Source organism: Melozone crissalis, unplaced genomic scaffold (genome assembly GCF_028551555.1).
Source record: "Melozone crissalis strain CALT ecotype California unplaced genomic scaffold, PUWL_Pcris_2 ptg000018l_1, whole genome shotgun sequence".
Taxonomy (NCBI): domain Eukaryota; kingdom Metazoa; phylum Chordata; class Aves; order Passeriformes; family Passerellidae; genus Melozone; species Melozone crissalis.
In genome coordinates this window covers 22,514,247-22,530,034 of record NW_026535796.1, presented here as the reverse complement: position 1 = coordinate 22,530,034, position 15,788 = coordinate 22,514,247, and the positions used below count along the sequence as shown (strand labels likewise).

At 40.5% G+C, this 15,788-nt stretch overlaps 1 protein-coding gene across 4 annotated transcripts in view; it reads right to left on the bottom strand.

Moving 5' to 3' along the window:
* Positions 1-1,160: 1,160 nt before the first annotated feature.
* Positions 1,161-15,788, bottom strand: part of MAP3K9 (mitogen-activated protein kinase kinase kinase 9) — a 59,343-nt gene continuing 44,715 nt past the window's right edge. The window contains exons 9-12 of one of the 4 annotated variants that reach the window (XR_008482997.1): positions 14,555-14,667; positions 13,076-13,891; positions 7,749-12,734; positions 1,161-1,205 (exon numbers count right to left, since the gene is read on the bottom strand). Coding sequence is in view for 1 of the 4 variants with exons in the window: in XM_054275860.1 (XP_054131835.1) it covers positions 12,253-12,734; positions 13,076-13,891; positions 14,555-14,667 (1,411 nt within the window). In the remaining 3 variants the exon portion in view is untranslated. Of the gene's footprint in view, positions 1,206-1,959; positions 3,266-5,391; positions 12,735-13,075; positions 13,892-14,554; positions 14,668-15,788 lie in introns of those variants that run through there. The other 3 variants (XR_008482996.1, XR_008482998.1, XM_054275860.1) reach the window with 3 other exon arrangements.

Here is a 15,788-nt window from a genome sequence, read left to right as displayed (position 1 = left end):
TACAATCATTTTTTTTCCCTGCCAAAGCAAACTGCAGTGTCCATTGTGCCCAAGCATGAAGACAAAGCTTGTTAATCCTTGTTAAAAGATTCTGATGTTTGTTATTGTCATGTTCCCTCCAGATTATTTTCAAGAGTTTAGTCTGTTTAAGCCTGATAGCAATATGCCTAGAAACTTTTCATGTTACATGTAATTAAGCTCTTGTTAAGCCTAGCTTTAGTAGGACATCTTCTCCTCTTACTTCCATGTCAGAAGGATTAAGAATGTCAAAATTCTACTAGAAATAGCAGATTAATCAAATTATATGAGCTGCATGATAGAGGAAAGTCTTTCCTCTTCCCCCTTAATCTGCATAGCCTTGGAAGTCCACTACAAGTTTTATCAAGGTATGCTATGGACTTTCAGAGCACCACTTGCATTTACTATTTCAGCATGTGCCATCTGAATATAATGTAATACATGGTGATTTCCTCACCTGAGCACATTCAGAGCTAAAAGCCACATATGATTTGCACTGTCACAGTAGAACTTGTACACCCAACCCCTACCAACACATCAAACAATGAAAAACTCAAGTTGCTCAGCCTAAAGCATCTGCTGGTGTCTTTGCTCTGCAGGGTGCTGACTCTGCCAGTTTTCATTTAAGATGTTCCTTCTCTGCTAGAAGATTTCCCTGCTTAGAAAACTGCTATTTTATTTTCCTCTTCTAACCCAGTGCTTTGTGCTCCTGCCATGTTCTGCAGAGGCTGCAGCTGCTGGCAGAAATTGATCTGCCACGATACATGTAGATTTCTGTTGCTGATGAGGCCAGCTTGAATATTAGGGTAACCTTGTCATTGTGACAGGTGAGTAAATTCAGCCAGAAAATCTGAATCTTTTAAGACATAATGCTACTTTGCAGAACATTACAGGAGGTAGAAGTATTTGTTTCAGTTTGAGACACTCCAGATTTGGGGAAGAGTGAAAAATAGCTTGAAAAACAAAACACTGTAAGAGACCTTTTGTTAAAGCAAGTGAAAAAGCAATTCATCTTGCATGCTATTATTTCTAACAAATTTAATTGATAGTCTGTTCACTGTTCTCCTAGTTTATCACAAAACACAGCACTACAGCATTCTGAATGAAATATATGGCTAAAGGTAGCCTACCTATGCATTGTTCAGCCTCTGCATCTGTTGGAAGGGTGAAGGATTTCTTGCATGTACCTGCATTAGAAAAAAAATCTTTTTTCAAAGGAAATTATGAAATTTAAGTACTTGTAGTACATAGTCCTTCATCCATACAGCTACATTTCTTAAAACAGAGAAATGTGAAACTATGGTTTTGTGGCAGAGAGAAACAAAAGTATAATCTTGGATTCAAATACACAACCTGGGAATCAAAACCATGTTGTTCTGGCTTTCACACCGACAGCAGATGAAAACAGCTTGGAAAGATCCTTGTTCATGCACCTTTGTCTCACTGAATGATGTGGCAGGGACAAAGGCACAGCATCACAAGTGAATCTAAACCATCTGTTAAATGTCACCATGCACAAAACATGTTACTGCATAAGCTCCATATCCAACCATTTAGATTCATATTCTAGTCAGGATATTAAATAAAGAGTTGAAAAACCTCAAGTTAACAGAACAGAAATATTAGCCTTAATAAAAATGGTATGCAATTAATTCTTTGGTTCAGAGAAAAGCCAGAAGGGGCTTAGCAGACAAGTACTATGTGCCAAGACCTGCACTAAACTGAGTTTTCACAAAAACATTTCAAAAGCCCTATGGAGAACCCAGAGCTGGACTAGCCGATCAGGACTGAGGTACCTAATGAAGAAAAATAAACTTCTTGTTGTACTGGGAAAAATTCTGAAATCCCCATAGCAAGGTAATGCCACTGCTATTCTAAATACCTGCTTGAAAATATCTGGAGCACAAACCCAAGAACTCAAGGCCTGAAGACAATCGCTTTTATAACAGTTTTATTCAAGTCTGTGTGCTCTAGTGTTGAGACAAGGCCTAGATCAGCATTACACTGTAATACAATAATTTTAGCCATTGAACCAAGCCTGCTTGGCATCCTTGGTTTACAATTTACAGTACATCCAAAAAAAGAGCAAAGAGAAAAGAAATCCCAAAACATCAACAACTTCCATTAGCTCTTTGCTTCACTTAAATATTGTTCTATAACATAAAATAATTTAATACAAAAAGAACTGTAATCCAAATACACATAATACATTGACACAGAACAGAGGAAAGATACAGTAGATTATGCACGAGAGTATTCAGTTGATGTGTTACCTACAGTGAAACAAACTGGACATTAATATAATTTAACTATTTAAGCCCAAGAGGGTCAGAGGCAACAAGTCCAGGTCACAAATAAAGCTTTTTAAAAATGCTATCTTCTTTTCCTCTAAGCTTACTGCTTTACAGAAGTTAAAGGAAGGCTCCAACAAATCACTTAATTTGACAACATTTCATCACACAAACAAGAAAAACTTGGTGGCCTCTGTCATTTTACTCAATTCTGGGGTACACTGTCATTTGGTAATGTAACCGCTTCATTGCAGGTTCTTCGGGCAAAACATACCTTCAGGTGCTACTTCCATAGCAACAGACTTTTGAACACCATAAACAGAAGAGAAGACATACAGAGGTCTCCAAAACCAGACTGAAATGCTCAAGCTGTAAGATGAATCCCAGTCCTACAGAGTCTGGAGTTCCTTATGAAGTACCCAACACCCTCTACACAGTGATTTCAGCACAAGCAGGAACTATTCCATATCTCAAAGGATCAGACATGGGGGCATGATCTTACACTAGAGAAATCTACTCACCTGGTTATTCAGATTCACAACACTATACCTAGGAAAGTCAGGTCACCAATTTTTGCATCTGGCTTGAAATAGAAGCAGGAGCAGATTCACAATTAATAAGGCAAAAGAAAGAAGTAGCTTATAAAAAGAAGGAGGAAATACATTCTCTGGCTGAGAAATTCTTGGACTTTCAAAGCCACAGAAAAGACATTGTTAAAAGCACAGGTATTTTCCCTGATTTTTCCACCACTGTTGCCTGCTCACTCTATATAAGCCTCTCAACTTAAGTCAGGCAAAATATCTCAGATATTTCCAGCTTGTCCTGAATTTATGACAAAGAAATCAAATATAGCAGCACAGTGTGCTGTGCCAACAGCTGATAGACAAGAATCCTAGAACTCTAGTAAAAGTGGCGGATGTTGATCACCGCTGAGCTTGTCAGGTCTGTCCACCAGCCTGGAGGGATGCATTTGCAAAATGAGAAGAAACACTTGAGAACAGGCCTCAGGTTAAACTGCCATTTGCACACACAGCCTCTAGTCACCACTTACTGCCCCTTTACAGCTAGCAATCTGCTAATGCAGAAGTTCTTTACCCCATGTCAGAAAACATTCTCAAAGCTTACCCTGGTTATGGTTAGAAGTAGCAGTCAAATAGGCATGGCATGTGAAGCCATGGAAAGGCCACAAGAGTCAGCAACCGAACAGCATTTACCCAGGGGCTTGTTGAGGAACTTGTTCCTCAGGTTAATTGACCTCTTACTCTGACAATCAAGGTAAGAACCTGGTCCTTCACCATCAGTTTCTACACAACAATCCCCCAATTCAGATTAAAAGAGCTTTGCTCAGCTGGGGTCTTGTGCATTTTGACCCACAAATACATTCCACTGATTTCAGTGATATTTAAGTATGTGATGAAGAGCTTTCTGAATTGAGGCTTCTTCCCTTTTAACTTGAAAGTAAATTACCCTAAATACAAACTTTTATTACTAGCTGCTCTTGGGTTTATGCAGTATCTTCTTATAACTGCCAAACATGATGGGCACTGGTGCCCATGGACTTTATGTGAATCTAGGTAAATTCTGCAGTTCAAACCATCCCCCAGAGAGATCTATGTTGCAAAAGAATGGATCCTACTCTCTGCCAAGAGCACTGGCCAAATTCAACCAGTTCAGCTGGCAAACACTCCTGAATATTCTTTCTTTTTAACCTATTATTTTTTCCTGTGGCTATATTCTTCACAGTCTGGATATTATAGTTGTCAAGATAACCTTGAAAATAGAGCAATGGCAGAACTGATGGAGTAACAACTGCTTGAGATGCAGTGTGAAAAGTCAGATCACAGATATTAGCTGCTCTGCTTAGATACAAATGCTAACTCTGTTGACATTGTAAGAGCTGCTCACTAAAGCATGCAAGACAGAAGAACAAGCCTACTATGAGTATCTGGGCAGTAAGTTGAGGGTGACAACTGATTCTGTGACATTGACTGAGCCTAGGAGAAAACAAATTGCCCCAGATGAGAAGTGGCCACATTCACAAATTCCAGCAGAATTCAAGGAAGAAGCTTTGTTCACCTCCAGATATAGTCAGACTCAAGGAGCTCAGTATGCAACTGAGCTATGCCAAACAGTAATCAGAGGCCAGGTTTGTTGGTTTGTTCTGTAACTTAACTGCTGCTAGAGGCATTCTTATTAATGAAGCTTGGAACAACACCAGCATGTCCTGCTGCACCATTATAACCTCTCCAGCTAAGATCACAAGACACAAAAGACAGGACATGGCTAGAGCCATGTTTCTTCTCTCTCAGACCTATATGCCTCTCCAAGAGGAGAAGCCCAGTTTTATCCAACCTCAACATCTGTTCTTGAAAAAATGCTGAATTGAAACAATCAAGGTAGAATGGGAGACAGTGTTATCAGTCTGAAATCGCATATATAAAATTAATTATTCTTGTCTTAATGTTGAGGTTTCAGCCATACTGAACACAATGTAGATTCTCACTAGCTATCCTGGCAACTTAAAGTTTGAGCATGGACAAGATCTGATAGACGTATTTCTGATTAATTAAGGCCCTCCCCCCTGCCACCCTCCATGCTTATTTTTCAAATTGCTTATTTTAAGCAAATACTACTTTGGCATTGCTCCTGCAGATTTGTTCTAAGCCCCCTTTTCCTAGCTGTGCATCCATCTGACCCATCAACAACAGACCTAACAGTAGCCCACTTCAAGCTGGGTTAATAAATCCACCATATTGCACGCTAAAAATGTGTCATACTTCCTTAATATTAGTTCTATTGGGCTGCCTGCACATTATTAGCATTCAGATACAGTAAGGACTGCATTAGGAGCTGATACACTAGGAAAACAATACTGCAAATACAAGAAAACAATCAGGATCGTGCACAGCTCCACTTTAAGAGCACATTAAATTATTAAAAAAAAAAACAAAACAACAAACTGCTTTGAAAAAAGAGACTATCACTTCTAAAAGCAGTAGTGACCAATATGAAATCTCCACCTTTTTGACTCTGGACAATCAACTCTTCCACAAGTTAGAAACTATCATATATATATGTCTTTTATTGTTTATTTTGGAGACATAAATAAAGTATAAAGCAAGTATAATCTTAATAGCTGGTTTTACTTTTGCATCAGGAATTTGCATGTCAAAGAGCCAAATACAAGTTTGCCTCTGCCTTCCCATCTCATCGCAACCTTAAATACTTAGAGCAATTCTTACCAAAACTTAGACTTTCTGCCCATTCTATCTCTACAGATGAGGTAGTTCAGGGTAAAACAAAACAAACCAACCAGAAACTGGGTAAGTTGGATGGGGCTTTGAGTAACCTGCAAAGCGTCCCTGTCCATAGCAGGGCAACTGGAACTACATGACATTTAAGGTGCCTTCCAACCCAAATCATTCTATCAAATTAAGTAACTGTACATTCCTCAAATTCTTCTTTAGGATCCAACATAACTGTGACGCTGACAGTTTACCAGGTAGCTGGAATTCCTCTGTCCTCTGACTTATGTTAAGAAGACAATTTCACTGTGTTATTTCTTGCCAACCTCCACTTCCACTTCCCTCAGTTGTATCATATGCTTGTAGCATGGAAATCTTTTAGGTCAAAGCACATCTGAAATGTGTATGATTTTCTGCCTCACACTTGTTACTATGGCAACAAGAATAAATAACCAATAAAGATGGGATGGGGCCAAAACCCCAGTGGAGAAATAGGGAGAGGCAGTGATAGTACATGGCTCAACACAGGAGGGTAAATGGGATGACACAAAAGGTTTCCAATGATGGTACTTGGCCTGAAAATACTGAAAGCTACAACTAGGAGGTCACTCCAAAAAACCAACCCAGGCCCCAGTAAGGAGATATGTGAGAGGGAAGGCACCTTGGCATACAAGGATGCACCTAACACACATATATATAATTGAGAGGCTTAAAAACCAAACCCAAAATAAACAATTTCCCCAAACAGAAAACTAACAAAGAAAACCACAGAGCTCAAGAAGCCATTCTCAGTAGGAAAATTATGTTCCTGATTAGAAAAAGGAAGATTTTTCACTATGTACAAAAGGAGCTAAAATGTATTTCTCTAAATATTCTCAAAATAGCCAAAATGTTGAGGAAGTGCTGAAGAATTTCCAGTTACAAAAAATGGGAGGTCCTTGTTAGAATGGAACAATAATAATTCCAGCATCTACATCAGATCCACTATCCAGTCACCAGTGGCAAGCTATTTGTTAATCAAGCACACACTTCCCAGCCTGGGAGTGACTACTTCCAACGTAAAAAAAAAGTTTACATAGGTAATTTCAGAAGTTGTGTTCATCTCTGACCAGTGGCAAAACTGTTTAAAAAAAGCCAAGCATGGGAAAAACCAAAAGCAAATGCACATTTTAACTGCAGCATGACTTTCTACTAATGCATTCAATAGAAGGAGCACCAGAATAAGCCACAGATCCATGTCCATAATGCCTAATGAAACTGTCAAAGTGAGATTAACAACAATAAGTACTTCTTAAGACTATATTGATTGTTAAACACCAAAAAAAGACACAAAAACATTTAAACCAAAACCTGGATTGAAAATAAGAGGGAAAAAAAGCAGATTTGGTTAAAGATCCTTTCTGTCCAGCTAGCTACCATATTAGCTGGCTGTGCAAACCACTGTATTCTACTATCAAAATAGTAAAATTAAGAAAAAACACAAGAAGGCATTTTTCCCTATAGATACCTTAATTATATCATCAACCAAAGAGTCATGAAGTCTGAATGTTATGCTCTTTAACAGTGTATTTTAGTTGTTGTATTTGCTGTATTTATTGCTTGTTTGCAAATATGTTTTAACACATGTCTATCCCCTCACTTTTAATGTCCAGTTTTACCCAAATTGTAGTCTTAAATAAGTTCTAAACATGGAAGCTAAGAAACTGTTGTTCAGTGACAGGATAAGGATCACAAATCTTTTCAAATGTAAATGTCCTTTTTCATACAAAAAAAAAAAGAGTTGAAAATAACTTAAATCACACTGCAAGATATAACCCTTCTTATTCATAGGGTTGGTAAGAGTTCTTGAGAGTATCTCCAAAGTGCATGTAAAAGGTTAGAAAGCAAGAAGCACGTTTTCCAAGGAGAAACATTTCAAAAAAACAAAAAGAAACAAACTTATTTACATTAGCTTAAAATTACTTGTAAAAATAACAGGCTATCACTGAATTTTGGGATGTAGGAGAAGGTTTGATTCCATACACCCAAAGAGACTCCAGGTCCCATATTCATCCCACGGGGATGAATTAGGTTTCAAATAAAAATTAATCTCAAGATAGAAAGGCGACTCAAGGTCGGAGGTTTCCTACATGTTTTATTGAACAAAACACTCCAAAGGCAAAGACCTTTCTTTACTTGACCATTACTGCCTCACCTTCAACAAGATGAGAGGTATCCAGTTTTGTGAGTTATTGAAGTTACATCTCTATGCAGTATTGTCCACAATGTCTCAAGATAACAGCATGCTATGAAGAGGAAGGCAACTACTCCCATTCCTAGAGGTACAGAAAAATATTTCATCATAAAACCATGCCAAACCAGAACAGGTCTTTCCCCATCAATAACAAAAATTCACTTTAAAAATACTCATTTTGTTAGAAAACTACTACAAAAAGAGTATTTTCACCAAGGTTCCCTGCCTCATACTGAATATCAACGCATTGCAGTAATAAACTGGAGGGAAAATATGTATAAAAAGGTACATTTGCACCTCTAAAACTGATTGAGAGGAGGTTAAGACATACTTGCTGGTAAAACAGACCACTGTGCAGTCCTGTAAGAAGCAACAGTATTAGAAAAGAATCTGTAATTATTTATTCACCTTAGTTTTGACACAAAAGCATTTTTCTCTCTACTTGTCCCATACTCAATTTCTATGAAACCAGTAGAAATTCATCCAAAAAATTGTCCTTTTTTGCAGTGGTTGCTATGTCTGTGCCTTCCTCCCAGTATCCATATTATATTCCAATTACAGGAAAACTAAACAGGCTACAAGGATAGCATACTTTGAAGGCCTGACAAACTTCTTTCTATTTCATTTCCTAAATCAGCACATCAATTACATAAATTAGTGATACACACTGCCAGCTGACTAAACAAAAGTCCAAATATATTTCGAAACCACAAGTATTTGTCTCAGCTACAATCTCATTATTACTATCAGTTAAAAAACTGCCACTTCCTCTTTGTAAGGCTTGTATTCAAACATAGTTTTCTCCATTCTTTTGTCATTGTTTTAGACTGCTCAGTGACTTTCATGCTTTCTTTTTTTCATTTTCTCAGACAAAACAAAAATGCAACTTATTCAGACATTTAGGAAACAACACATTTGTTATAATTTTTTTAAAGTAAGATTTTCACCATCCTCCTCAAGAATACTACTATAAAGGTAGGCCAATGACCAATATTCTGAGATTTTTGTTTCCCTGAAAAATTGAACTACTAGCAACCAGCAGGAAAAAAATATTTCTGAGCTGACAGGCTCAAACCTTTCACTGTCTAGTGGAATAGAGTCAACCCCTGCTTTGGAGATTTGGAGCACCTCAGCTCCCACAACTGAGAAGAAAAAACCCCAACAGATTAAGAAAGCAGAGAATTCAAGCCAGGAGGGGACAGAGGATATAGAGAGAGGTTTCGACCTAGCTTAAACATGCACACAGCCTCTGGGCCTCAGGACACTGGCTGCAAAAGCTTTTGGAGTTCATAAGGTAAAATACCTGACAAGTCTTGAGAACCCCCTCTCTGCCTGCCTGAGAATACCCCACCACTAGGGAAGTCAGCAGCCTTGTTCTCACAACTGACTCCTCTTGCCTGACACCTCAGGCTGGCCACTGGAAGACAGTTACAGGTGGATGCTCAAAGACTTGCTCAGATAACACCCGCTAGAGTCAATGACGATAATTGCATCAAAGAAACGTTAAAAATAACCCAAATAAAAACCACAAGACAAACACATACCAACCAGTATGCTTCTAACTAGTCTGTCTAGCAGCTTTGTAATAACAGTATCTAGTTTGGTAACCCTGACCTGGATCCTTGACTCTTGTCATCCGTCCTACCAAGTTTTTTGATGTAGCAATGTCCACTTGGCATTAGGGAAGATACTCTTTGGAGCAAAGTACTTCTCAAAGTTCAGCTACATACCACCTTCACCAAGTGATTACATAAAAGGGGGAGAGGGGCAACAGATTAATTCTTTATCCTCAACCTTCCTAAGTACAAGAGATGACTGAAAAACTTGCCTTTACATTTGTCTTTCCTGGGAATGTGACAGAAACCTTAAAAGTTCGTTTGGTGAAATCAACTGGCCAGATATTACAAAGTTTAGCAGGCTGAGTTATATCAGTTATATAGTGTGACCTAGAAAGGTGTCCTCCCATTTCATGCAAGTAAATGGGTTTGAAAGATTTCTGTTCAAATTGAGCTATTCCACGGGATGCCTTTGCAGAGCAGATGATACTCTCTATGACATTTATAATGATACCTTTTGGATAGAAAACATAACATTTCAGAACAGCTGATCCAGTTTTGTTCCAGATGTTTTAAAATTATAAGGAAGACTATGAAAAATAAATTATTTTCATGTTCTTCTTTCAAATACCTCTGACACAGCCTCTTACTGAGATTGCAATAAGGTTGTTTTATAGCACAATCAAAATTAGTAAACTTTTGGATGAGTTTTGCCTTTTTGCTAGTGTCTGGGTCACAAACTGAGTTTTCAGAACTGGAAAGCAAAAGGATGCTTAAGAAATCAATAATGCCAAAGGTCTAAATTTAACAAAATAGTCAGAAATGTTTTCTTTACGTATCTGAATCCCATCTTGCCTTATCATAATACCTTGTCTAAACAGTCAACAGTCTCTCCAGTTTCAACATCTAGTGTAGCACCATTAAGGCTAGCTCTGGAGCATTTAATAGGCAGCAGAAAGTAACCCTGCTATTAAGCATTTTTCATGGAATGTGATAAACAAGAAATACATGACCTTTCAAAACAAAACATACTGTAATTCTGAGAAAAAAAAAAGGTGCTCCTGACTAATGGGAACATGCTGGTTTCAGTCCTCTCACAGAACTAAAAAGCCTTACATACAGTTCTTCCTCAAACATGCTGGTTTTTAAAATCAGGTTACAAACATCTAAACACACAAGTTCACTGTGCTGACAGCTGCAGGAAGTATTCGGCTCTCCTGCCTTCACAGCAGGACTGGACTGCCCCAACAGGCTGAGCACTGCACTGGCAGCACTGTCAAATGACTTCTTTGCAACCAAATATCAGCAGATTAGCAAAACAAGCACAGATCTGTACAAAACCAGTGAACAGACATGCTGTACCCTGCAATAAAGCAGACTACCCTATTACACTCACATAAAGGCCACATCCCTTATATATAATGCCAAATTTGGGGAAGATTGAAGCTCTCATTACAGCCAGTAAGACATACCTGCAGTGGCACAGACACACTTGAAGTCTTTGTACAGAAAACTCTGAGCACAGGCACATCCTATCTATGTGACTTCCTCCTTCCAGACAGGGGTCTGTTCTTGCCCCAGATCTAGGAGTGGTTTACATATTTGAACAAGAATAAAGGTCTACATATCTATAGTGCCCTTCACTCAAAGATCTCAAAGGACTTTACACCTATTATATATGTCCCAACCCCTCCCCTTGTGAGGTAGGTATTATTCCTATTATTTACAGATGGGGAAATTCAGGCACAGAGGTTACATTATTTGCCCAGGGTCACACAGTGAAGTCAGTGACAAAATAAAACAGAATCCAGATGTTCTGATTCCTGTTTGCACAATCCAACTACTAACAAGCCTCATTTTCAAAACAGCCTTAAACAAGTACCAGTGTGCATAAGAACAGTCTTGGGTTTCATTGGTCACTCCTGAAAGGTGTAAGAAAGGAGAAAAAAATAGAAAGAAAAATATTTGGAAACACATAATTTACTTCCTTCTGCAAGCCAACACATCTTTAAAGAAAGTTTCTGCTAACTCCCCTTCCAAAGCTGAGTCAACTTGACTATGAGCCTGAGAAACAGGGAGGGAAGAAAAGAGACTGATGGAACGAAAGTCTGGAAAAAAAAACAAACCCAAGCTAAACAGCTATACTATAAGCCTTCATCTTGAAAGCACAGGGTCATAAAATAAATAGGGCTGAGAGGGACCTCAGGAGTTCACTGAAGTTCATCCAACCCACCCTGAAGCCAGGATCAACTACACCTACTTGTTTCCAACAGTCTGGTTCACCTGCTCTCAAAGACCTCCACCAGTGGAGACGCCATGCCCTTCCCCTGCCATCTGTTCCACCTTACACTATCACATGAGCAAAAGAGGACAAATAAGTGTTAAGATAGCTACTTCTGCTATTTCAGTGGGGGTATGATGATTCCCAGGCCTGTCTAATGATCTGAATGTATTTCAGAGAAGGTAGTCTCCAGATATTTATTTGTTTCTGTTCTGGATTCCTTGGGAAAACATCAAACACTGATGTCTGCTGTAGTGTAATATTTGACTATTATTTGAAAATACTGATTAATATCAGGATACCAAGATACTTACTGCCAGGTGCCAAATCCTACAAGGTCAGTAACAAAAGACTTTGATATGATAATTTTAGCTCATTGCAGATTCAAACTGCAATAAGAGGGCAGGGAAGACTACAGGAAAACCCCACAGCAAAAGTCAGCAGCTCAGAGTTGCCAAGTTTCACCCAAATGCAGACAAAAATCAGGCAGCTGACAACACATCTTCAGCCGAGGCAGCACCATATCATCTCTGTAGCATCCCTCCATCTCAGCTGTTTTCAAAGTGCATTCTCAGTGCAAAAAGTAGGATTGAATTTAGAGGGGCTCACTGCCCCCAGTGGTTTCATATTAAGACCAGAATTCTTGCTTGAGTTCATATGCTGCAGCTTTGTGTGTGTTAAGTTCACTTCTGCATAGCGGAATGGTGCTGTCCTGGCTCTGCCCCTCAGCATCCATGTCCAACAGTGTCCGCTCCTCTGCAGGAGGACCCACCTGGAAAGGAAGCAGTGCAGGCAGTCCAGGTCTCTCTTCTACAGTGCTGCTGCTACTAGCAAAACAAGAGTCCAGATTGCTTGGAGTATCAGTACTTGAACTGTTGGCAGAAGACTCACCCTTGGCATTGCTGGGTGACACAAACCACCAGGGATCGAGCCGCTGCCGGCTGGCTGCAGGACGCGGCCGGGGTAGGAACTCCAGTGTCTTGGGTCTTTCCAGTGTGGGATCCTGCTGTGCATTCCATCGTCTCGGGGTTGGAGGAAAAACAAGGTTGGGGTCTGGCAGGCGAGGGACCTCACTGGGATCTCTGCTTGGACTAGGTGTTTTTAATACACCTATCCAAAACAGACAATGTAAGAGAAGAGGGAAAAACATGTTAGCTGTCACTGCTAAGTGGTTCCTACAAATCTTAGTTTATTGTATATACAGTGAAAAAACATTCAAAGCAGAAAGTCTTCATTCAGAATCTACAAACACTGTATCTTTAAGATTATGGCAATCTGAAGATGCTGGAACCAAAACCATCGCCGCATTATTCTGTTAGCTACTTGCGTAAAGACAGCCTCCACAAGCAATTCTTGTGGGCTGGTCATCTCAACAAATGCATAAGCAACAAGTAATTATACTGCTTCTGTCTTTACTCTGAAGAGGAAAAGGAAGATGGCTGAAAACCTACCTGCTCCCAGTGCTCCAGTTAAACAGCTACTGGAAGGGCATCCACTGGTTGGGCACCCATTGACAACCAGTCCACCCCCTTTGATGGCTCCATCAGAAGGTGTGCGCCTGTGTCCACTTTGCTGGGTGTGGGAAGAGAGCGTCACGTGTGTGGGAGTCAGGGACTGGTTGGGGTCTTGTTTGAACCTCTCGATCTGGACATTGACCAGTGGGTTTGTAATAGCTGGCAAGGGAGCCTTGACTGTCACTGGGCTGACAGGCATCTCATAAACCACAATCTCATCACTGTCTGAGCGCAGCAGGGACCGGGTGGAATTACATTCGGAAATGGAAGACAGGGAAAGAAGGGTGAGGGATGTGGATGGCTCGCCTAGCAACAACAGGGGATCATCCTTCCTGAAGATCTTCCGGGAAGGTGGACTCGTGCTCCTGCGTGGGCGTCCAGCTCGCTGAAAAATGCTGTCACGCTTCTTCTTCTCTTCCTTGGGCACCTCTGGCTCTTCCTCAATCAGCAGCTGGCACTTCCCTGCTTCTAACAGATCAAAACCCAGGCCTGCAGCAGCCAGCACTGCTCCACAGCCAAGCAATGCAACCTCACATCGCTTGTGGTGGGAGCCGCTACGTTTGAGGCTGTTGGTGGGTGTCAGCTGTGGGGTACTGGTAGCAGAGTTTACAGGGGTGGACTCCTCATTGGCATCACTAGAAGGTCCATCCCATTCTTCATTCTTCTGAAATGGGATGCAGAGGTATGACTGATTGTGCACAGGTGAAGGGTGCACTTTGCCCTCTCCATTAAAACATTCACTGTCCTCATCATCTGGAAAGCAAATGAAAATAGACTTTGTGTCAATGTAAAATTTTCACTGGCAAATTTCATTGTCTCAGAAATATACTTCAAAATAAGGTTGTCCTCAGAAGATGCAACTGCTCTCCTCACAAACATCATTTATCAACTCCCAAATACTATCTATTTTTTCCAAAGAAGACAGGCTGAGAGAAGTAACTGGAAACACTATCAAAGTGAAAGAAATCAGTGAAGCATTCATCCACTTGGGATTAATTGCAGAACAGCATTTCAAAGGCAACCTATACCTCAGTAACTTCTAGAGCAAATTTATGTGTTTGTGAGTGAGAAGTAAAAGGTAGAAAAATTTTAAGGATTTCTCCTTGCAAGTGAAGGTGTAAGCATGCTGCACATGTAAACATCACTATTCAGGAAAGGAGCTGAGAGACAGCATGGAGCTAGAGGAGAATTAACAGAAGTCTGTTAGCTTGACAGAGGGAGAAGCACAAGCAGTGAGGAGAAAAAGAAGAAAATCCAGAAGGAGAAAGTGGATACTTGACAAAGAATAAAAGAAAAACAGATACCAAACAAAATTAAAACATTGCTGTAAGGTACCAGCTGAAGGTCAGGAAAGAGGTTCATTGGAATGTGAATGGAAGTGGGGATGAGAGTACCAAGTTCAGGGAATTCCTTTACCAATCTCTGCTAAGCTGGTGAATCCTGGAAAAGCAGGTGCAGTTCTCTGGATCTTCCCAAGATTTGGTGCACTGGATGACCACTGTTTGCATCCTTCCACCAGAGCTTTCAGACTGAAAATAGTAGAAGGATGTGAGAAAATGGACCATGCTCACAACTAGCTTCCATTCTTCCCTCCCCTTATATATTCTCTATTGATTTACTTAGGGTATGCTTGTATGCATCTCAACTATATAGATCTGAAGTCCTCCCACAGCAAGAAATTTTCTAACATCTTTAAAGCACTTGAAAAAGAAGAAGGAAAAAAAAAAAGGTCAGTCCCTCATTTGTTACACTGTGCCAGAATGGTTAATGAGGATGGGCTTGCAATGCAGTTGAGGACTGCACAGGGTACTTCTTAGTTTAGCTCTCCACTTCACTCCAGTTTTCCCAAGGTTCAGTATTTGGGTCGGCCCTGTTTAATATCTTTATCAATGATCTGGATGAGGGGATTGAGGGCACCACCAGTCAGTTTGCAGTGACAGTGAGTTGGGTGGAAATGTTGATCAGCTGGAGGACAGGAAGCTCTGCAGAGGGATCTGGACAGGCTGCATCGATGACAAATTGAGGCCCGCTGTATAAGGTACAGTAAGTCAGTCACAACAACCCCACACGATGCTACTAACCCCTGTCAGTGGGGATGAGTGGCTGGAAAGCTGCTTGGCGGAAAAGGATCTGGGGATGCTGGTCAACAGGCAGTTGAACATGAGCCAGCAGTGTGCCCAGGTAGCCAAGAAAGCCAAAGGCATCCTGGCAGGGAAGTGATTGTTCTCCTGTACTCAGTGCCAGCGAGGGCACACCTCGAATCCTGAGTTCAGTTCTGAGGCCATTGCTACAAGAAAAACACTGAGGAGCTGGAGCATGTTTAGAGAAGGGCAACAGAGCTGGGGAAGGGGAAGGTCACTCATATGAAGCGCAACTGAGAGAGCTGGGGCTGTTTAACCCGCAGAAAAAGAAGCTGGGGGAGACCTTATCACTGTCTACAACTCCCTGAAAGGAGGGTCTCGCCAGGTGGGAGTCAGTCTCCTCACCCAAGTAACAAGTCATGGGACAAGAGAAATGGCCTCAAGCTGCAACAGGAGAGGTTTAGATTAAGTATTAGGAGAAATTTCTTCACTAAAAGGGTGCCCAGACATGGGAATAGGCTGCCCAGTAAAGTGGTGGAATGACCATTCCTGGAAATGTTCAAAAGGTG